Source organism: Eptatretus burgeri, chromosome 9, assembly GCF_056783735.1.
Source record: "Eptatretus burgeri isolate ZD-2024b chromosome 9, Ebu_testis_v1, whole genome shotgun sequence".
In the NCBI taxonomy this organism is placed as follows: Eukaryota; Metazoa; Chordata; class Myxini; order Myxiniformes; family Myxinidae; genus Eptatretus; species Eptatretus burgeri.
The window spans coordinates 56,832,601-56,855,404 of record NC_140969.1 but is presented as its reverse complement, the minus strand read 5'-3'; the positions used below and the strand labels follow the sequence as shown (position 1 = coordinate 56,855,404).

Sequence of the window (22,804 nt, the reverse complement as noted above, 5' to 3'; positions counted from 1 at the left end):
GTATGTTGTAAATCTCGATATGATGAGGATGCAAAACTGTATGTGCGTACATGCGTGTGTGCGGGTGTCTACTTCTATGTATGTATTTTCGCTTTATATATAGTTTTCTCTACAACCGCTGTCCGGTCGATGCAAAACTTTAAACATAGGAGGGACTCACCATGCAGAAATTTTTTTTGACTTCTCTGATATCATAGGTCACATGGTATGACAGCCATTTTGGATTAAAGGAAAAATTTTGAAAAGCATTTTCTCCAAAACCACTCAACGAAAAAATTGAATCTTGGCACATGTCATCAACTCCCCATGGGGTATGTACGTTGATAACGATGATGTCATTGGTGAAGTTGTATTCCTGCCATAATTGGTTGAATTGAAATATTGATTTGAAAGTTGAATTGAAAATTATCTGATCTATCATCTGATGTGAGTGAAGAATTAAATTTATGATGGTCATAACTCATGCCAGGAAACTAAGCGATACGACAGGATGCATGGATGACACAGGTATTTGGGCCGTAATAGTAGCGTGTTCAGTTAATGATGGTATTTTTTTCAGAATGAATGTGCGAGGCAAGATGATGCGCTCTACAGGTGCCATTCTAGTTTGAATCAGATTTTCTTTTTCATGAAGGTGTATTTGCATTGAACACAGTTTTGGTATCCTTGTGTATAGAGTAAAAATTTGGAATATGTCTTAGACTTTTGCATTGCAATGTATATATTGTTGCATTGGAACTCCAGCTAACACAGATGCTCTGAGTCAGAGGTTGGCTTCAGCAAATGACTGAAATTATGTTTGAACTTTCACTGCGCTCAGTAGATTGTAACAATTTTTACTGCATTCATTACATTGTGCTACTTTCCCCAACACTTGCCCAAAAAATGATGGTTTCTCACATGCAGGAGGGCAGAAGGTGGGAAAATGTTTCTTGCAATAAATAGTTTATTTAAAAATGTATATAGGCATAAGTATCGACAAGACAATATGATCATGGAACAGATCTGATGGTCGACATACACATATAGGGAAGAAAAGCGAAGCGCATGTACTTATTACAGGAAGAAACAAAATCCTGCTACTGGTGCCAAAATACCAGATTCAAACAACAAGGGTGAACACAGGCGAGGACTTCACCCTATTTAAACTAGGCTTTTTCAAAGTATGTCTAGGCTGGCACGATCAAAGGAACAAAGTATGAACAGCACAAACAAAGGACTGTATGTCATTTAGACCCCCTCCCCCCTCCCCAAAGATCTCAGATATGGAACATCCAATTGACACAAACTTTAGTGTGTAGATAGAAAATATTCTTACCAATTTGCAAATCATCGAATTAGTGAAAACATTTCTGGTTCTTTCAATTATATAATTATTAACGAAGCAAATATGCTAATTTTATGCATATTTTCAAGTTTTTATGCATATTAAATTTATCATCAAAAGATGCACATGACTTCAAGGAAATAAAGTCATGAAGCAATATTTGGCAATTCGCTGTAGTTCTGGAGAAATCATGAAATTTCTATAGGGGGCTCAAAAGTGTCATCTGCACCTCTGAACCCCTTCTGAACTTCATAAGGTGGTCTGGACAAGTTACTCACCTTTTTTTCTGGACCATTTTTTAAAAGTATGTATTACTTGAGGAATTTCGAATTACTGCTGAGTTGTGACCCTGTTTGCAGCTTTATTTTTGCTCCATGACTTGTTTTCCAGCTGCAGTGGCGCAAGCTTGCCGAGATCCAGGAGTCCCCACAAACGGGACACGAAGTGGCACACTGTGGGAGCCAGGACATAGCATAACATTTGCCTGTGAACCAGGATACCAGATCCATGGCTCGGCGTCAATCACTTGCCTCCAGCATGACAACCATTTCTTCTGGCAACCAGGCCCTCCTTCCTGCATTGGTGTGCTGTCAGTCAATACTGTGCTTTCATGATCTTAACCTTCAGGCATACTCCATGTGTTGTATTTTAAAATTTATTTATGCGGATTGACTTGACTGGCACTGCCAGATTTTTCTCGAGTCAACAGAATCCTCCCTTTCTCTTCTGGTAAGAGTACATCCAAGTGTTGCAAACTTTAATGGAATTAGCCAGGCTGGTGCATGATTAGGAATTGTTTTCTTTTTAAGAGAATCTTGATTTGGACACCACAATGGTCACATGGGTTTGTGCAAATTTACGAGGAAAAAAATATTAAACCATATAATTGAAGAGTTAAATCACCCTGTAGAGGAGAGATTTAACCATAATTGTATCTATTTGGTCTTATTTCTGTTCATTTTCTTACGATACCAAAATACCTTATTTTATCAAGAAGACTGATGAAATAAGCAAGATCATAACTCGTGTAACCAAAACGCCGATGTGTCTGTTTCAAAAAAACAGTTTGCTGCAATCATGTGGATGATGCCCCAGTTTAGGTAGGAGACAGTACATGAGATAATGTAAACGTTTGAAGGTAATACAGCAACCCAGGGTGCTGGAGTTGTCATGGTATGTTATTTCTGGAATTATGTGCTCGTCGTCAGCCTGCTTTGTTGCGTATGCCAATAGAGTGGGGTGGTATGTTTTGCTCTGAATACAAAGTGTCAGCTTATGGAAGACCAGGGTGACAGTGAGTAGAAGGCAACCCACTAACAGAGGGACAACATATGGATGAACAGCAAACAAATGGTGTTGCTGATGGAGGTCCATCCTCTTGACAGAGCAATGGATGGCACACAGGAAGTAGCTCATGAACGTTTCCATGGCTACAAATCAATCTCGACCAGGTTGCCATCCCGTCACGGGGTTGAGAAATTACTGGATCAGCTGCAGGAATCGACCTCACACCAGTGGAGGCAATGCAACAAGGCATTTCCCACTCCACCACCAAGCCCCTCAGATTAGGCAGGGCTAGATATAAAATATAGTTATGATTGACAGTGGTCCAAGATCATGACTACTGAGCCAGGTGGATGGAATATCCAGAGTAGGTTCTTAAATATAAATATATAAATGCACAATGCTGAATGTGCATTACCGTATTTGCCTCAAAATGGCCAGTGTGCAGATTCTAAATTGCCATAACTACCCAGTTATATTTTTAGCTTCTTGAACTGAGCTCATTTTGTTAACATTTCAATTTGTTTCTTCAAACCATCCACTGCAGTAGCGATACCCAAAGGAATCACCAATACATTGAAGATCCTTTTACAAATGCTATCGTCGGTGTTTTTTCTTTTTTTGTATACATTGTCGAGGCTCATACGAGAGCTAACACACAACGCACAGCAACGGGGGCATGAGACGAGGAGTGGGAGTGGGAAGGACAAAACAGTGGGGAACAGAGACATTAGGAGATCTGTGGAAGGGAGAGTGTTGGTCTTGCTCCAAGCCTTTTCTCGATTTGGATCTCTTTTGCCTAAACTTTGACATGCCATTTTGTGAATGATTTTGAAGTTGATGAAAGGCATTGGTTTTTTTTGTGCAGTATTCAAATTTGGCATAATGGATGAGGATAATCTCTGATTTGTGGACCCAGTTTGGAGCTTCCAATAAATGGAGAGAATGATCCAAAAATCCAAATCCATCGGGACCATACTCTGTGCAGAGTGTTTATGCTGCCCTAGCAGTCTCCTGTGTTATTGGGCACAATCCTGGACAGCTCGCCACTCCGACACAGGATACTTGAATGGTGACTTGAATCATCCGAACAAGCTGGTACTCATTTTGCCGACCTCGGAAGGATGACAGGCTGAGTCAACCCCACCTGATATTTATTCAACAGCCAAGCAGGATTTTAACTCAGGACCCAAGGATCCCAAGCCTGCAACCCAAACTGTTAAGCCAACACCAGGCAAAGAGAATAAGCAACAGTATTTATTTGGCATAACAGATTCATCCGTCTTCACCATCGTGTTGCCTTATCTGAAATAATCCCCTTCGTAATTTCTCTCGTAGATACGGCAATCAAGCCATAAGAAAGAAGAAGATGGAATCATTCTGTGGTATCACCTGAACTAATAGCATCTCGTTTGTAAAGTATTTGCAACTAAATCCCCATCATTTTCTAATTAAACAAAGAAACAACAAAATATAATGTGAAATTAAATATATAATTTTTTTTAATGTAAAATGTTTCTGATTGTTTTACTTTCAGTGTGAGATTAATACCTTGGAATGTGAACTTCCTATCAAGATCTTTAGCATGGATAGTAAAATGGCATACTTAACTTACATACCTCTGTGACTGTTTTTTGCGGCCCCTAGCTCCCTGTGGCGGGAATTTGACAGGACCGACTGGAGCCATTCTGTCGCCTAATTACCCTAGGCCGTACCCCCCTGGCAAAGAGTGTGACTGGATCATCACTGCCACACCAGGAAATGTCGTGTCTCTGACCTTCATAAGGTAGGCTGGACAAAAGTTTCTCAACTGCGATCATGAATTATTACTTTGTAGTGGAAGTTACTGCTTCATATGCAAACGCATGGGGTTTGGGATTTCCTGCCTATTGCGCAGCTTGACACGGACGCGACGTGCCGTGCTGATTTCCACCAATGCCATTGCATCCTGCTCGACATCCCACTATGCCTCCACTAAAGTGTAGTGCTTTTTCTATAAAATACGTTTTGTGAGCAGTTTTGCGTCGCCAGAAAAATTATAGATGTGAAATGATGCAATTAACTACGACCACCACCTGTGCTGCACAGCTCAGCGCCGGATCCTGCTGGCATGTTTTTAGGGAAATCAAGCAGGTGTTGAATGAGCATAGCTTGATTACCTGGCCTGCAAAGATAGTTTCGTTCACACATTATATAAATATCTGACCGAAATCCAACCGTAATCACTTTCCATGCTTCACCACCTGAAACTGTAAAGTTTAACAATCCCCTTATCCTGTCTCTTGTGCCGATCTTCGTATAGGTTCAGTATGGAAGCAAACTATGATTTTCTGCACGTGTATGATGGGCCGAATGCCAGTAGCCCCCTCGTCGCCAGCCTTCAAGGCTCAAAACTGCCTGGGCGCCTCGAAAGTAGCGGCAACAGCACCTTTCTGGCCTTTCGCACAGACGCCTCCGTCAGCCTCGCGGGGTTCCACATCGAGTATCAAGGTCTGTGAGCTTACTCTTGTTTGCTGAACATTTCATCGTGGCTGAAGTGTACAGGGCAGGTTATCATATTTAATGTTCCCATCTGAGCACATGGTTCGCAATGCGGGAATGTTGTTGCAGTTGCTGCTTCAGTTGCTGTTCAAATCCCACATGCTGTGTTGATGTATCCATTGGCTCCAGCTGGCCTTGTGATTCCTGTAAAAGCACACCGGTGTCTCTTAAATTCCTCGTCACCCTTGTGAAATTTGTGCAAGCAAGGCCTTCCATTAGCTTTTGAAAAAGTAGAAAGGAAAAAAAAATGGAGATTTCCCCACTGAATTCTACATGACCTCATGTTTCGTAGTCGTATCGCATCATTTCAAACTTCCCAATGTGCTCTTGAAGAATATGCTGTGATGTTTTCAGACATTACTTTTTTTTTAAATATAAAATCAGCATTCAGACCTCCTATTTCACTGGTGCAAGAACTGAAAAATATCATAAACAATGCAAGGATATACAGTACAACTAAAGGTTTCTCGGGAGGACGCATTACGAAAATCTTGCATGATAATTCTCATGACACCTTCATCCGAGTTGCTTAGAATTTTTTGTGAGAACCTTTTGACCGATTATGCCAGTGTCATCACCCAATGAATTGTATCTTTCAATCGATTAACATGCAGGTTGTTAATATCCACAGCATAATGCAACCGGGATAGCCGACTTTACATTCCCATTCAAAGGACGGCATCAATGAAGATGCGGCACTCCCTGCTGGCATCACTCTCAGACAGAAGTTTTAGTCGGCTTCAATTACACGGAAGAAAAATTTCATGATCATACATCTCAGAGCCGAGCTCACGACCTACTGTGCTCTCCTGCCGTCTCTCAGACAACAGAACCCGACCGAAACTGTGGAAGTCTCCCTGCCATACAGGAACCAGACTCAATTCTGCTTCGATTCAGAGATCTTGGTGGGCATTCAAGTGGGCCTGGTGGTTGTGCGGAAGAGAAGGTAGCAGTCTTAAAGAGGTGAAGAACAAAAAAAAATGTTGAAAAATGGTTACAATATCTTAGAACTCTTGAAGAGAACGCAATTTAACACAAAAAAAATCGAAATATTGGTTGTCCTAGTAACGTTCGATTTCAGTGCAGACCAAGAAAAATATCACAGTAATTTTGAACTTAATTTGCTTTGAACGTTTAAGTCAGAATCTATTCTTGTTCCGTGTATTTTTTATACTTATAAATGCCAAGATTGCATGACCTAATGTGCAAATACAGTGAATAAGTTTGTTTGTTTTCCACCACATTAGCTATTTATGAGTTTTCTTAGTCAAACCATTCACACTTGACAACAAACTGATGAAGAAGGATGGCCATGTGAAGGCCCCTGAAGTATAGCTAAGCATAATTTATTTGTGCTGGCTCGTGTTGCCACGATAATAGATGATGAATTACTACATTTCTGTCTGAAAATGTCATGATGAGGTTCTCACTGCAATATAAATGTGTACACATATACTCTCCCTCCATATGTACAAAGCATGGTTCTTTAACTCACAAAAACGAATCTTTACATTATCCACCAGATAATACATCAACAGGTGGATGTCCTACTTAAAACAAGCTTCCATTAAAGGCAGTGAATATTATTAATAATACAATGTGAAGAAATGAGGAAATATAAATGAGGAGGATGATTTTGAACAGCAAATGCTGGAATACAAGTTCTGCAGTCTTGACACGTGTGTAAATAGTGTGCATCATAAACGTACAAATAGTGAATCTATAACTATAAGAGGTATGTTGTTGGTTATCTCCATATGTGGGTTTCAAAAGTTGGAATGGAGCCATCCCAGGTCTGAAAGTATCCACCTTCTCGTGTTTGTGTGTGTGTGTGTGTGTGTGTGTGTGTGTGTGTGTGTGTGTGTGTGTGTGTGTGTGTGTGTGTGTGTGTGTGTGTGTGTGTTAACAAACAAAAGGCATGGGTCGTGAGACGGTGAAGCTGTGTGACTATATGTCTATGTCCAGTAATTACGTACTGTTTGAACGTCATTCGCACCCTGACTTGACATACGTACGTCTATTAATTATGTATGATTGGAATGTACCTTTCAACCATTGAGACTGCTGAGACCCCTTTGACCATTGAAGACCCAAAAGACCCTTAAGACCCATCAAGGACCTAAAAGACTCGAGAACCAAAAAGAGCCCGAAGACCCAAACTAACTCAAAGACCCACATCACCCAAAAGACCTAGATGACGCAAAAGTGTCCGAGGACCAAAAAGACACAAAAAACACGAAAGACTTAAAAGGCACTGAAGCCCCCGAGGACCCAGAAGATGCAGATGACCCAGAAGACCCAAAGACTGACCCCAAGGACTAAGAATACCCACAAAACCCTTTAGACCCTTTAAGACCTTTAAGACCCTTTCAACACTTTAAACACCTTTAGATCCCTTCACCCTTGAGACATTTTATCCTATTGAGACAGCAATGGCTTTCTTAGTACCACTCGACCTGTCAAGCGTACAGCTTGAAGTCTTCTCTTCACAGTTGAAACTGCGACTTCCTTACTTCGACCAGTGTTAAGCTGTGCTTGAAGCTGCTGTCCTGAGCCACCTATCACACAAGCTGTTGACTCTCAGAAACTTGTCTTTTGATTGTGTTGTGGCTTTGGGTCTGCCAGACCTCTTCCTGTCAGAGTTTCCTCCAGTTTCCAAGTGCCTTTTGATGGTGTAGGAAACTGTACTCACTGACACCTTGGCTTTTTTGCAATTACTCCGAAGGAAAGACCGACACTTTTAAGGGTTATAATGGTCTGTCTGTCTTCCTTTCTTAATTGTCTTTTTCTCACCATTATGATAGTATTATACTACTTCCTGCAGTGCAATATTGTCCAAATAATGCTTCAGAGGGTGGAGCGATACAGTCTGTTCCAACACAGCTTTTATACAGACAGAGGGTTTGTAACTACTCAACAAAAGTTGGGACACCTGAAGGAATTGTTTGCATCAACTTTCAAAGCTTAATTTACTTCCATTGCTGCAGAACAGCTACAGTTGCGAACCAATTACTTGTTCCCTGAAAAGGGCCTTTTTAACAACTCTGAAATTTACATTATTTTTCAGTTTTTGGTAACCTAAGGTTTTTTTTGTAACCTCTGGCAGTTTACCGCTTAACTTTGTACCATTTCAGGTTATTCACTGGACTTGAACTACTTACATTTCAGGAAAAACTGAAAAATGGTGGTGTTCTAAAACTTTAGACCAGTGGAATATATATATATATATATATATATATATATATATATATATATATATATATATATATATATATATATATATATATATATATATATATATATATATATATACATATATACACATATATACAAATATACACATATATATATATATATATATATATATATATATATATATATATATATATATATATATATACATACAGTAGACTAGGCGTAAGTCGTCACCATCGGGACCGAGAAAAAAGTGACGACTTACGCGTATGCGAACATTCATGATGACTGTGGGGTGAAGGATGAAGTCGCGCGTGGCCTGAGCACATATGTGTGAGAGCCGGCTATTGTAGCAAAAGGAAAACACAATCCTCGGGGCATAGGTGGGGGTGAGTTGGTGAGTTGGAAAGTGATCAAGCAAAGATGGAATTCATGAATCAGTTTATCAAAAGTAAAGATAATGAACAACTCTGTAAGACAACTCGTATACCATCGGTGATGGAATGGTGACAAATTACATGACACACAGTCATCGTGTTGATGATTACCACTCAATGCCTATGTGCAAGTGAGTGCGGTAATGTACAAAACAAGCCAATATAAAACCATAATCGGACTTCAACACTAAGCTCGATCGATCCTTTACTTCTTCGCAAAGTAATCCGTTATGTTTGACTGCCTCAAACTCTTGGGCATCTGGTGCATGAGAAAGGATTCAAACCGGTCATTGTATTCCATGATGTTGGCTGGGCAATCCTCCACCGGAAGACAGTATCGGCCGAGTATTTGGCCGAATCGGCCGAAACCGAATATTTGGCTGAGCTGACATTTGCTGAAACCAGATGATGAGCACGTCATCGACATCTTCAAAGGACACACATTTCACGCATTTCACACTTCCCACCGGCCTCACGATCTTCTCCACTTCTCCAAATATCTTGCCCTTATTCTTCAAAATATCGTTCAATGTCTGCCGTTTGATGTCCAACTTCTCAGCTATGTCTGTTTTCTTCATCAGTGGATTTGCCTCGCAAAACTGGATAATGTCGCATTTTTCTTGGTAGGTTTTAGTTGTAAGCTTGCGCTTAGTCGCCATTGTCCTGCCTGCAGTGCGATCAAAGTGTGTACGCAGTTATAAATAGCCTATCACTGGCGGTGTACACCAATGAGCGAGCATCACGATTCCATGAAATCGGGCTTCTCATGAAGCAGAAGTTCCATGTGACGAGTTAGGAGTGGTAATTTACTTGAGTTTTCATTACGTGTGAATGGACAACATCTGACGACTTAGACGAAGTGACGACTTAGAGATGACGACTTACAGAGGGATGACCCTTTATTCAAAGGGATTTAACATGAGATAAATTCGGGACTTTTTGACGCTGCCGACTTAGGCGAAGTGACGAGTTACACGTTGTCGACTTACACCTAGTCTACTGTATATATATATATATATATATATATATATATATATATATATATATATATATATATATATATATATATATATATATATATATATATAATGAAAATGAGCCTGGTGTTGGCCCAGTGGCTTGGGACCCAAAAGGTCCTGAGTTCAAGCCCAGTTGGGACACTGAATTAATATATATATATATGTATATATGTATATATATATGTATATATATATGTATATATATGTATATATGTATGTATGTATATATATATATATATATATATACATATATATATATATATATATATATATATATATATATATATATATATATATATATATATACCAAGTCGAAAACACCAGGGGGTTGAGTCAGCCTGCCATCCTTCCGAGGTCGGCGAAATGAGCACCAGTTGTACTGGGCCCGGTGTATGCCCCGGTTAGAATAGGTGTACCATATCCCTGTGTGTCGTAAGAGGCGACCAGGGTTGCGTCAGGAAGGGCATCCGGCGTAAAAACCTATGCCAAATCATTATGCAGACAACAAAACGAATTTCCATACCGGATCGGTCGAGGCCTGGGTTACCAACGACCGCCACCGGTACCGGTGGTCAGCAGGGTACCAGTGGAAATTGTGCTACTGCTGGGCGAAGGACGAGAAGGAGACGGGGAAGGCGAGTCCGGAGGCAGTGGGAAAGGGGGAAGGGTAGAAGTGTGGAGGTGAGAGTTGGAACTCTGAATGTTGGGACGATGACTGGCAAAGGGCGAGAGTTGGCTGATATGATGGAGAGAAGAAAGGTGGACATACTGTGTGTACAAGAGACCAAGTGGATGGGGAGTAAGGCTAGGAGCATTGGAGGTGGTTTCAAACTATTCTACCATGGTGTGGATGGGAGGAGAAATGGTGTCGGGGTAATCCTGAAGGAAGATTATGTCAAGAGGGTATTGGAGGTGAGGAGAGTGTCTGACTGAGTGATGAGTGTGAAGTTGGAAATTGAAGGGGTGATGATGAATGTCATCAGTGCATCTGCCCCACATATGGGGTGTGAGATGGAGTATAAAGAAGATTTCTGGAGTGAGTTAGATGAAGAGGTGGAGAGAGTATCCAAGGATGAAAGAGTGGTGATTGGAGCAGATTTCAATGGACATGTTGGGGAAGGGAATAAAGAGGATGAGGAGGTGATGGGGAGGTACGGTCTCAACAAGAGAAATGTGGAAGGGCAAATGGTGGTAGAGTTTGCAAAAAGAATGGAAATGGCAGTGGTAAATATGTATTTCAAGAAGAAGGAGGAATACAGGGTGACATACAAGAGTGGAGGAAAGTGCACACAGGTGGATTACATCTTAAGTAGGAGATGCAACCTGAAAGAGATTAGTGACTGTAAGCTTGTGGCAGGGGAGAGTGTCGCTCGACAGCATCGATTGGTGGTCTGTAGGATGACTTTAGAGGTGAGGTTGAGGAAGAGAGTGAGGGCTGAACCAAGGACCAGATGGTGGAAGCTGAAGACTGTTGCGTGAAATTTAGGGAGGAGGTGAGACAGGCGTTGGATGGTGGTAAAGATGGGTGGGATGATTGGGCAACGACAGCAGAAGTTGTGAGGGAGATAGCTAGGAAGGTACTTGGTGTGACATCTGGACAGAGGAAGGAAGATAAGGAGACTTGGTGGTGAAATGAGGAAGTACAGGAAAGTATAAGGAAGAAGGGGTTGGCGAAAAAGAATTGGGATAGTCAGAGAGATGAAGAAAGTAGGCAGGAGTACAAGGAGTGGCGTCGAAAAGCAAAAAGAGAGGTGGCAAAGGCCAAGGAAAAGGCATATGACGAGCTGTATGAGAAGTTGGATACAAAAGAAGGGGAAAAGGATTTATACCGATTGGCAAGACAGAGGGACCAAGCTGGGAAAGATGTGCTGCAGGTTAGGGTGATAAAGGACACAAATGGGAATCTGCTGACGAGCGAGGAGAGTGTGTTGAGAAGGTGGATGGAGTAATTTGAGGAACTGATGAATGAAGAAAATCAGAGAGAAAAGGTTCGAAGAGGTGGAGATAGTGAATCTGGAAGTGGGGTGGATCAGTAAGGATGAAGTGAGAACTGCTATGAAGAAGATGAAAAGTGGAAAGGCAGTTGGCCCAGATGGTATACCAGTGGAGGCATGGAAGTGCTTAGGAGAGATGGCAGTGGGGTTGTTAACCAGATTGTTTAATAAAGTCTTGGAAAGTGAGAGGATGCCGGACGAGTGGAGATTAAGTGTACTGGTTCCGATTTTCAAGAATAAGGGTGATGTGCAGATCTGTGGAAATTACAGAGGGATAAAGTTGTTAAGCCACACCATGAAGTTGTGGGAAAGAGTAGTGGAAGCTCGGTTGAGAGGAGAGGTGACGATCTGTGAGCAGCAATATGGGTTTATGCCAGGAAAGAGCACCACTGATGCGATGTTTGCTTTGAGAATGTTGATGGAGAAGTATAGGGAAGGCCAGAAAGAGTTACATTGTGTGTTTGTGGATTTAGAGAAAGCTTATGATAGGGTGCCAAGAGAGGAGTTGTGGCATTGTATGAGGAAGTCGGGAGTGGTGGAGAAGTATGTGAGGGATCGTGCAGGATATGTATGAGGACAGTGTGACAGCGGTGAGGTGTGCAGTAGGAATGACGGACCGGTTTAAGGTTAAAGTGGGATTGCACCAAGGATCGACTCTGAGCCCTTTCCTGTTTGCAATGGTGATGGACAGGTTGACGGACGAGATCAGACTGGAGTCTCCATGGACTATGATGTTCGCGGATGACATCATGATCTGTAGGGAGAGTAGGGAGCAGGCTGAGGCGAGCCTCGAGAGGTGGAGGTACGCACTGGAGAGAAGGGGAATGATAGTCAGTCGGAGTAAGATGGAGTACATGTGCATAAATGAGAGGGAGGGTGGTGGTATGGTGCGGTTGCAAGGAGTTGAGGTGAGGAAGGTGGATTGGTTTAAATACTTGGGATCAACTGTCCAAAGTAACGGAGAGTGTGGGAGAGAAGTGAAAAAGAGAGTGCAGGCAGGATGGAGTGGGTGGAGAAGAGTTGCAGGAGTGATTTGTGACAGAAGGGTAGCTTCAAGAGTGAAGGGGAAAGTATATAAGACGGTAGTGAGACCAACTATGTTGTATGGTTTGGAGGCGGTGGCACTAACAATAAGACAGGAAGTGGAGTTGGAGGTGGCAGAGTTAAAGATGCTGCGATTCTCGTTGGGAGTGACGAGGATGGATAGGATAAGAAATGAGTATATTCGAGGGACAGCGCAGGTAGGACGGTTTGGAGACAAAGTGAGAGAGGCGAGATTGAGATGGTTTGGACATGTGCACAGGAGGGAAACGGAGTATATCGGGAGAAGGATGTTGAAGATGGAGCCGCCAGGCAGGAGGAGAAGAGGAAGGCCAAAGAAGAGGTTCATGGATGCGGTGAGGGCGGACATGCGGGTGGTTGGAGTGTCAATGGAAGATGTGGAGGATAGAGCGAAATGGAGACGGTTGATCCGCTGTGGCGACCCCTAACGGGAGCAAGCCGAAAGAGGAAGAAGAAGAATATATATATATATATATATATATATATATATATATAAATATATATATAAATAAATATATATATATATATATATATATATATATATATATATATATAGATATAGTATATATATATATATATATATATATATATATATATATATATATATATATATATATATATATATATATATGTATATATATATATATATATATATATATATATATATATGTATATATATATATATATATATATATATATATATATATATATATATATATATATATATATATATATATATATATATATATATATATATATATATATATATATATTGTTGCAGATTCGCGCCCGCCGGCGTGCTGACGGCCACGTAACTCGAATCGCGGCACGTCGCCCACCGGACGGACAATCCAGTCGTTACCCTCTCGGACTAACGCCGGGAACCAGTCACGGGTGGACCTTTCGGTCTCACCGCGATCGAGCCAATCGGCCCCCGCGTGGGATAGGGTTGCTCGCCAAATTAGACCTACCTAAGTACCCACACGGAGGGTAGACCGGGCGATCGCACCTCGCCGCAGGTCGACTTCGGACACGGGCCACTTAAGTGACCCGTTCCGTACTATCGGGATAACCGAGCAGTGTTATTCGTCGGCCTCGACGGTTCGATTAATTATCGGGCGTCTTAGCCCACGACCAACCCTTTACGTGAAGCAAGATGGGGATTCAATGAAAGAAATGACGAAGCGAAGCGGGAAAACAGTTCAACAATAAGCACATTTATTTCGCGATGAAGGAAAGCACACATATACAATTCCACCAAAAGCACATGGAAAAGAAGAAGACAAAAAGCAAATGCAACAATGCAGATCTATCCGACTACCGGGCACACGGCAACACTTATACAATTTTACTTCACAGACGACGCCGACAACACATATTCCCAAAGCAAAAGAAAAGAGAACCACCCTCCAGGATGAGGGGGGTAGGCGGGCCTGGGGCCGAGACCGTGTCGGGCCTACCCATCTGATGATGAGACGCGAAGTGGCGGTGGTGCCTCAACTCCGCGGGCCTCGCGGACAGTGTCTGGTAGGGGGTGGGAAGGGGGCCCGCTTTTGTCGCACTATCTCAGCGCGGGGGGAAACAGGAGGGGGTTGCTGATGCTCGGGGAAAGGAGGATTTCACAAAATCTCGGGTCCCGCGACGAGCGTCTCCACCACGACCTCGGTCGCGCCGCCGGCCTCTCTTTCCGCAGTTCCCCGAATCCGACGCGAGCACCCCCTCAACCGCCTTCGCCGCCGCCGCCTCTCCACAGCTTCGTCCTCTTCACTCCGACTCTTGACTCGTCCCAACTCTTCACTGGCTCCGCAAACTCCCAACTGCGAACTCTTAACTGCGAACTGCCAACTGCGAACTGCTCCCAACTGCGAACTGCCTCTCCGAACTCCAAAACTCAACTCCCTCCACTTCCAACTCAACTCTTCCTCCTGCGAACTGAACTGCCTCGACTGACGAACGCGGCCCCTTATATCCCCCGTGGCCTCGCTCCTTCATCTTTGACCCTCTGCCTCCGACCTTTTACCTCTCTTGCTGGCTCCCCATTGGCCCGAGGAAAAGTGGGCGTGAATGCTTTTTGATCCATTTTTCTGCGGAAAGTCCGCGATGCTTTTGAACACGCTGCTCGGTGCGCGCTCTACACGAGTCCAGCATCGGTGCCCACGAGTGGCGCGAGATGACGGTGATGCGATGGTGGCGAGTTGTGACGGTAAAGGTCGTGGCGGTTGTGGTGAAGCGGCGTTGTGGTTGGTGGTTGTTGTTGTGATGGCCGCGTTGTGGTTGGTGGTTGTTGTGTGATGGCTGTTGAGACGTGGTTGGTGGTGGTAATAATGGCGGCTGGTCCAAAATAAAGATAGTAAAAGAAAAACGGCTATCCTGAAGAGTCGCAGCCCTCATGAATGACATTTATTCCCTCGAAACAACGGGTTTGGGCCTAACTACACATATACTTACCGAGATATCTCACCTAAGGGACCTGAATGGTGGTTTGCAAATTTGGTCAACCACAACAATATATATATATATATATATATATATATATATATATATATATATATATATATATATATATATATATATATATATATATATATATATATATATATATATATATATATATATATATATATATATATATATATATTCCCAACAAATCAAACGGTGCACCATGAGTCCTTACTCACAACAATGTTTCTTTGGTGGTTAGCCCTCCGTATTCGTATAGTATACTGTATTTGGTCATGAAATATTGCGCACAGCTGTGTATTATCAAAACACCCACCCGTTATCAGCTCGGAAAACCTTTTAACAAGCCAGGAAGATGTCAGTAAGCATTAATAACAGGTAGTTCTTTGTTCAACCCATGCCCCCCTCTTTCCCCCTTCCAATGCGAATAATGTTGCGATAAAAAAATCATTGCTTATAATGCAAGACTGAGAGAGGGAGGTGTGCGGAGTCTCATCTTGGTGTTTGTTTGTACACTTGTCTCTTCCCGTGTACACAAATATATGATTCAACTCTCATTGGGACTGGAGTCAGTTACTGGAGTGAGGTTCGACCTGAGGCCACCTGGAGCGAATAACTTCACCCCACAGTGGGTTGCGATGCAACTACAAACACCAATCGAGCGACCATGAGTCCCAGTGTCTGTCCGTCTGACATCATTTAACTGGGGGCCCCGTGGCCCCCCGACAAGTGAATGCACCCTCAGCAAATGTGCTACTTACCTTATCTGATGATCTTGAATGCGTCCGAACTGTACCACGAGCACACCCAGGACCTTTGAAAACCGAACCGTCTGGAATCTCAACTTCCCAAACTATCTATGTGTGGACAGTGTTGGACCAATGATGAGAAATATGGACATGGACAGATCACAAATAGATTCAACAAGAACAGGATAATTTACACAAGTGGGGTGCAGGGAAAAAATGGAGGAAGAAACGTAATGATTTCAATGGCACAGGAAGAAATGAGGGTTAAGCAATTTGTGCAGCAATGAGATCAGAGAAGGGGAAAAGAGACACAGAGCAAAGTTAACAAGCACCTTACCTCCCACTAACACCGTACATAAGCCCAGCATTCACAACTGCTATTCAATGCGGAGGGAGAGAAGTGGGAAGAAAGACTGTGAGGTGTCTAGGGTGTGTGGAGAAGAGTGACGTGCGTGTGGGTGTGTTGCAAGTGTGTTCGAAAAGAGAAACCGAGTAAGATGCAGCAGAAAAGATGTGTGAGGGGAGAGCCTAAGTGTGCAATCCGACCAGATGTGTCTGTCGTGCAGCTTGGTTTCTGTCCTATTAATTGGCTTGGCTCCACCCGCCCCTCGCAGCCTTGGCTCCTCACTCATGATGACAGTTCGTGAGGTAAAAACCAAAGGGGTGAAAGTGCCAAGAACCAGCAATGTGACGTCAGACAACAGGGTCCCGTGCCCGTTGAAAGAGAGCACAAACGACTGCTGAAAAAGAGCAAACAAATGACCACTGGAAAGAGACAGAATAGAAGGCGCAAACGACCATTGGAAAGAGCCTCAAACGACCGTTGAAAGGAGCCTCAATGAATGTTGAAAAGAGCCAGTGTAACTGACCATTAAAAAGAGCCAGTGTAAACGACCTTTGAAAGGAGCCAGTGCAAATGACCATTGAAAAGAGCCTCAAATGACCTTTGAAAGGAGCCAGTCTAAATGACCATTGAAAGGAGCCTCAAATGACTGTTGAAAGAAGCCTGTGTAAATGACCATTGAAAGACAGCCTTGAGCAAACGCTCCGGGGTTCGCTCTTTTATAAGGCTGGCCTGGAAGGTTCGAGAATGTGCGTGTCATTGGGCGGGGCCAATGACAGAATGGTGTTCCTCCACCCCAGCCCCACCCATTCGGGTTTCTGCAGCAAGTCCTCTCAGTCGGGGCTTCTCGCTGTCATAAGAGTCGGACCTCGCTTGCCACCACTTAAGTTGAGCGAGCATTCAGCTGGTTTGAGGCGCACAAGAATGATTATGTGGAAACGAACGGAGCCGATTTCTTTCAGGTCAGTGCTGACCAAACATTGCCCGAGCATGTGATATCCATCACAAAGGCTTACAATGGGGTTAATGGTTCAGGGTTGCGCGAAGACAGATCTCCTTTAAGGCCCAGTCACACCTTGACGTTTTAGCTGGCAATGGCAACGTATTAAAATGTATGTAAAACGCTGGCTTACGCTGAACTTTTGATGTTTTTTTTGAAAGATTCGGACGTATTCATTACGAGTTGGTTGTATGCATAACATATTAGTAACGGACACAGAACGTTTCATTGTCTTATAGATAACTTATGCCAACGAATGCTGAGCGTGTTGTCGGCGTTCACAACCTATGCCCAACGATAGTCTAACTTATGCATAGCGCACTGCACGTATCACCGACGATCACGTGGCGTAGCCTATTAAAAGGCTGCCGCACAATGATTCAAATCATAACCGCCGGAGAAATTGAAGTGTCAACATCGCAGTCACACCTTGGCGATCTTGCCAGCGTATGCCGACCTCTGAAAAATGCGTCTAAAACGCTAGCGCACGTCGAATACGGAATTGGTACATTTGGTATACGTGAGTAGAACGCTAAAGTACGCTATCATACATCGTAGTAAGTGGAGTATGTCTTGAAATTTTAAACGTGTTTAAAATTTTACGATGTACTTGCCGTATGCTTCACACGTTCTGTATGCAATGGGAATAAGTTGTACGCACGATATGCGATCGTTAGCACACGTCGACAAAAGTTACTTGTAAGTTACTCATAACTCGAAACACGTCGAGGTAATGGTTAGCGTCAGTGTTCCAGACTCCCTGGTTTTTGTTTTTGTTTTTGTTTTTTTTTCTCTTCGGTATGACGGTGATGTTGACACTTCGATTTCTCGTGCGGTTATAATATATATAATTAATAGGCTTCCGCTCAACGATTTAAATCATAACCGCACGAGAAATCGAAGTGTCAACATCACCGTCATACCGAAGAAAAAAACAAAACCAAGGAGTCTGGAACACTGACGCTAACCATTACCTTGACGTGTTTCGACTTATGAGAAACGTACAAGTAACGTGTGTGGACGTGTGTCAACGATTGCGTAACGTGCCTACAACACGTTACTCGTCGGTTAGAAATAAGTTTCGGGTACGCTAAACATTACCTCGACGTGTTTCGACTTATGATTAACTTACAAGTAACGTGTGTCGACGTGTGTCAACGATTGCATAACGTGCCTACAACTTATGGCCAGCATAGCAGAACTTGTGAGTCATACGCTGGCATAAGTCGTAAAATTTCAAGCATGCTAAAATTTGAGGACAACCGCAAAGTACAATGATGAAAGCCAGCGTACTATGACGGATGGCAGTGTTTTTCAGCGTGCTCTCAATGTTTCCAAAACTTACCCAGAACGTATTCGACGTGTGCCAGCGTTTTCGACAAATTTTTCAAAAGTCGGCATAAGCTGGCTAAAACGTTAAAGGCCCGGTCACACCTTGACGTTTTAGCCAACGTATGCCGATTTTTGAATTTTTTTTCTAAAACGCTGGCACACGTTGAATACGTTATGGGTAAGTTTTGATGACATTGAAAGCACGCTGAAAAACACTGCCATACGTCGTTGTACGTTGGCTTTAAATGTTGTACTTTTTGGTTGTCCTCAAATTTTTTCATGCTTGAAATTTCACGACGTATGCCGGCGTATGACTCACACGTTCCGCTACGCTGGCCACAAGTTGTATGCACGGTCTGCGATCGTTGACAGACGTCAACACATGCTACTTGTAAGTTAATCATAAGTTGAGACACGCCGAGGTAATGTTTAGCGTACCCGAAACTTATTTCTAACCTATGATTAACGTGTTGTTGGCACGTTACGCGATCGTTGCCACACATCGACAGACGTTACTTTTAAGTTACTCATAGGCTGAAAGACGTCGGTATAATGGATCGTCCTTGCGTCAGCGTCCACGGCCACGGCCAGGACACTAATTTGCAGCATTCTTCAAACTTTTCTTCGGCATGACGAGGATGTTCACACTTCGATGTCTAGCTTGGCTATGATTCCAATTGTCCATCGGCAGCGTCGATTTAAAATAGTCGAGTTTGAGCGTTTTAACACGTTCAGAAGAAACGTTTCAAATTTCAAAACCCCAGCGTCAAAAAACAAAGGCGAGTGACAGCAATTTAAATCGTTCATTGTAAACAATGAAAATAGTTGAGTGGTACCGTTTAAAAGTCGTTGAGTGTAAAAAAAATCAAATTGTTGAGCGCAAGCGTCCACTTTCAATAGTGGGGTTTGAGCGTTTTAACACGTTCAATAGAAACGATTAAAATTTCCAAGCGCCAGCGTCAAAAAACAAAGGCGAGTGACAGCAATTTAAATCGTTCATTATAAACAATGAAAATAGATGAGTGGTACCGTTTAAAAGTCGTTGAGTGTAAAAAAAATCCAATTGTTGAGCGCAAGCGTCTACTTTCAATAGTGGAGATGCAGCCATTTAAATCGTTGAGTTTATCATTTAAATCGTTAAATCGTTAAACGCAAGGACGATCCATCATAACCCACACCCTCCCCTCACACTCACCTACTACTGCCAACATGAACAAACTACGACTAATACTAATACTAATACTAATACTGATACTGATACTGTTACTGCTGACATGCACATCGACTCAAAAAGGACTCGAAAACACTGTTGGGTTCCCCTTTTATGAGCAGCATTTTTATATACCAATTCCCAAAACCGCTGGGAACACGTCTTTATATGGCAGTTGTAAGCTAGAAACACGTTAATTTATTTTTTTTTGTCGACCGGAAGACGTCATTGGAATACGTCTACATACGTCGATGTGTGTTGGGACTACATAAAGAATTGGTTCAAAGCACGTCAAACATAAGTTAGAAATAAGTTTCGCGTAAAAAAGACATTACCGCGACGTGTTTCGACTTATGAGTAGCTTATAATTAGCCTTTGTGGACGTGTGTAAGCGTCCACATATCGTGTGTAAAACTTATCCCCATCGCATGCGGAACGTGTGTCATACGCCGAGTCCGTCGTAAAATTTTGAACATGTTTAAAATTTCTTGACGTACTCTACTTACTTCGACGTATGATAGCGTACTTTAGCGTTGTACTCACGTATACCAAACTTACTCATGCCGTATTTGACGTGCCCCAACGTTTCAGACACATTTTTCTTAGTCGGCATACGCTGGCAAGATCGCCAAGGTGTGACCGCGATGTTGACACTTCCATTTCTACGGCAGTTATGATTCGAATCGTTGTGCGTCAGCCTTTTAATAGGCTACGTCACGACATCGTCGGCGATGCGTGCAACGCGCTATGCCTAAGTTAGACTATCGTTGGGCATCGGTTGTGTAGGCCGACAACAGGTTCAGCATTCGTTGGTATAAGTTATCTATAACACAACGAAACGTTCTGTGTCCGTTACCAATGCGTTATACATAAGGCCAAGTCGCTATGAATACGTCCGAATCTTTAAAAAAAAAACATCAAAAGTTCAACGTAAGCCAGCGTTTTGCATACATTTTAATACGTTGCCATCGCTGGCTAAAACGTCAAGGTGTGACCGGGCCTTAAGGTGTGACTGGGCCTTTAGAGCGGGGAAGTTTGAGGTTATGTTACTGTACTTAATGTCTTGATTGCCTGACATGTGTGGGAAGAGATCGTGTCAAACTACAGTCTGTATTTAATAAAAGTGTGTGTGCAGGATGTTTCAAAAAGATTGATACAACTTTGACTTCCTGCCATTTCTTTGTTTTTTGATCTATACCATTTTCCTTTTCAGAATTTGGTTGTGTTATCGTGGTATTTGTTCCCTGGGATTTATCACTCCATAGCTCAACTGTGCCATTGACAATGAAGCACAAGACAAAAGTGGTGGCTCTGCAGAATGAGAGGGAATCATATGTAGACACCCGCCGGAGGTTCTGCCTGGAATACGACCTCTGAACACGTGACGGATCCACAAACTGTGCCATTCAACGTATTGTGAAACATTTGGAGCTCAAGGGTGCAGTGCACAAACAGAGCAAGGGCAACAGTGGCAGGCCAGCATCAGTAACCAAGAGCCAAGTCAACATCAACACTGTGGGGGATTCTGCAGTGGACAGTCCCAAAGAAGTCTTTTCACCGGCGCTCCCGAGAGCTAGGCATCGAACCAACATCATTCTGGAATATCTTCACGAAGGAACTGAAGCTTTTCCCACACATAATCTCTATTAGGCATAAACAAGTCAAGATGACATAAGAAGGAGACTTCATATGTTCAATCGATTCAGTGACAGGATGGAGTGGTACCAAAACTGGATCAACCTGATCTGGTTCAGTGATGAAGCCCATTTCCACTTGAACGGTGCCATAAACAACCACAACAACATTTTCTGGCAGGTGTCTGCAAATAATTTTGTCAAATACCACAGAGCCACCACTTTTTTCTTCTGCTTCACTGTCAACGGCATAGTTGAGCTACAGAGCGAGAAATCCCAGGGAACAAATACCACGATAACACCACCAAACCCTGAAAAGGAAAATGGTACAGTTCAAAAAACAAAGAAATGGCAGGAAGTCATAGTGTTACAGTCTGTGACCTTTCTTTCCCTACATCTTTTCTCTTTTTTTCCTCTTCCCCCCCCCCCGCCCCGCCAACGAGTTAGACCAAATGGTTCAGCCCTTGCATTGGGGCCTACTGTTGGGGTTTGCATTGGGGCCTACTGTGAGGCCTGGATTGTGACCTACTGGGGGCACGTTGCATTGAATACTGTACTTGCTCGAACTCTTGCTGCAGCTCCTCCAGTTCCCTGTTCTTGCCTTGAGTTTGGTACTCGAGGATACGGTGCCACTCACATACATAATGTCTGGGTCTCTCCTCTTCTGACAGTTTTAGGCCCATCAGATTGCAGGTCCTCTCTCGGGACTGGCCGGATTCAAAAGGAGTTCCATCCGGTCATCACCATCTTTGAAACGAACAGCACACTCCAGCTCCCGAGCTGCCTACTCATTAACCCTTGTGCTGGCCTAATCGGGTTATTTCCCTTTCTTCTTTCTTCTTTATTTCCTTCATTATGTATATGTATATATTTATGATGGTTACAATCCATCAAAAATTATGTAAAATGAAAAGCAGGTTGATCGTATGTTGGCTTGGTGTGCTGCAGGCCGTCACAAAAGTTGTATCAATCTTTGTGAAACACCCTGTACTTACATGTTGTGGTGGAGAGAGAGAGACAGTGACAGAGACACACAGGGACAGGGACAGAGACTGAGAGAGAAAAAAAGAGAGAAAGAGAGAAAGGGAGAAAGAGAGAAAGGGAGAAAGAGAGAAAATTAACAATAAAGGGAATTTAAGGAAGGGATCTGCACACACCCACATAAAATGGCTGTTAAGGCCTTGCCGAGAACCTTCCATGTGCAAAAGAAAAATGGG

At 42.9% G+C, this 22,804-nt stretch overlaps 1 protein-coding gene across 38 annotated transcripts in view; it reads left to right on the top strand.

Moving 5' to 3' along the window:
• Nucleotides 1-22,804, top strand: part of LOC147020161 (CUB and sushi domain-containing protein 3-like) — a 1,491,173-nt gene that overhangs the window by 1,120,753 nt on the left and 347,616 nt on the right. For all 38 annotated transcript variants that reach the window (XR_015061662.1, XM_085895237.1, XM_085895221.1 and 35 more), the window contains 3 exons: nucleotides 1,718-1,909; nucleotides 4,259-4,397; nucleotides 4,914-5,101. Coding sequence is in view for 37 of the 38 variants with exons in the window: in XM_085895237.1 (XP_085751363.1) it covers nucleotides 1,718-1,909; nucleotides 4,259-4,397; nucleotides 4,914-5,101 (519 nt within the window). In the remaining variant the exon portion in view is untranslated. The remainder of the gene's footprint in view (nucleotides 1-1,717; nucleotides 1,910-4,258; nucleotides 4,398-4,913; nucleotides 5,102-22,804) is intronic.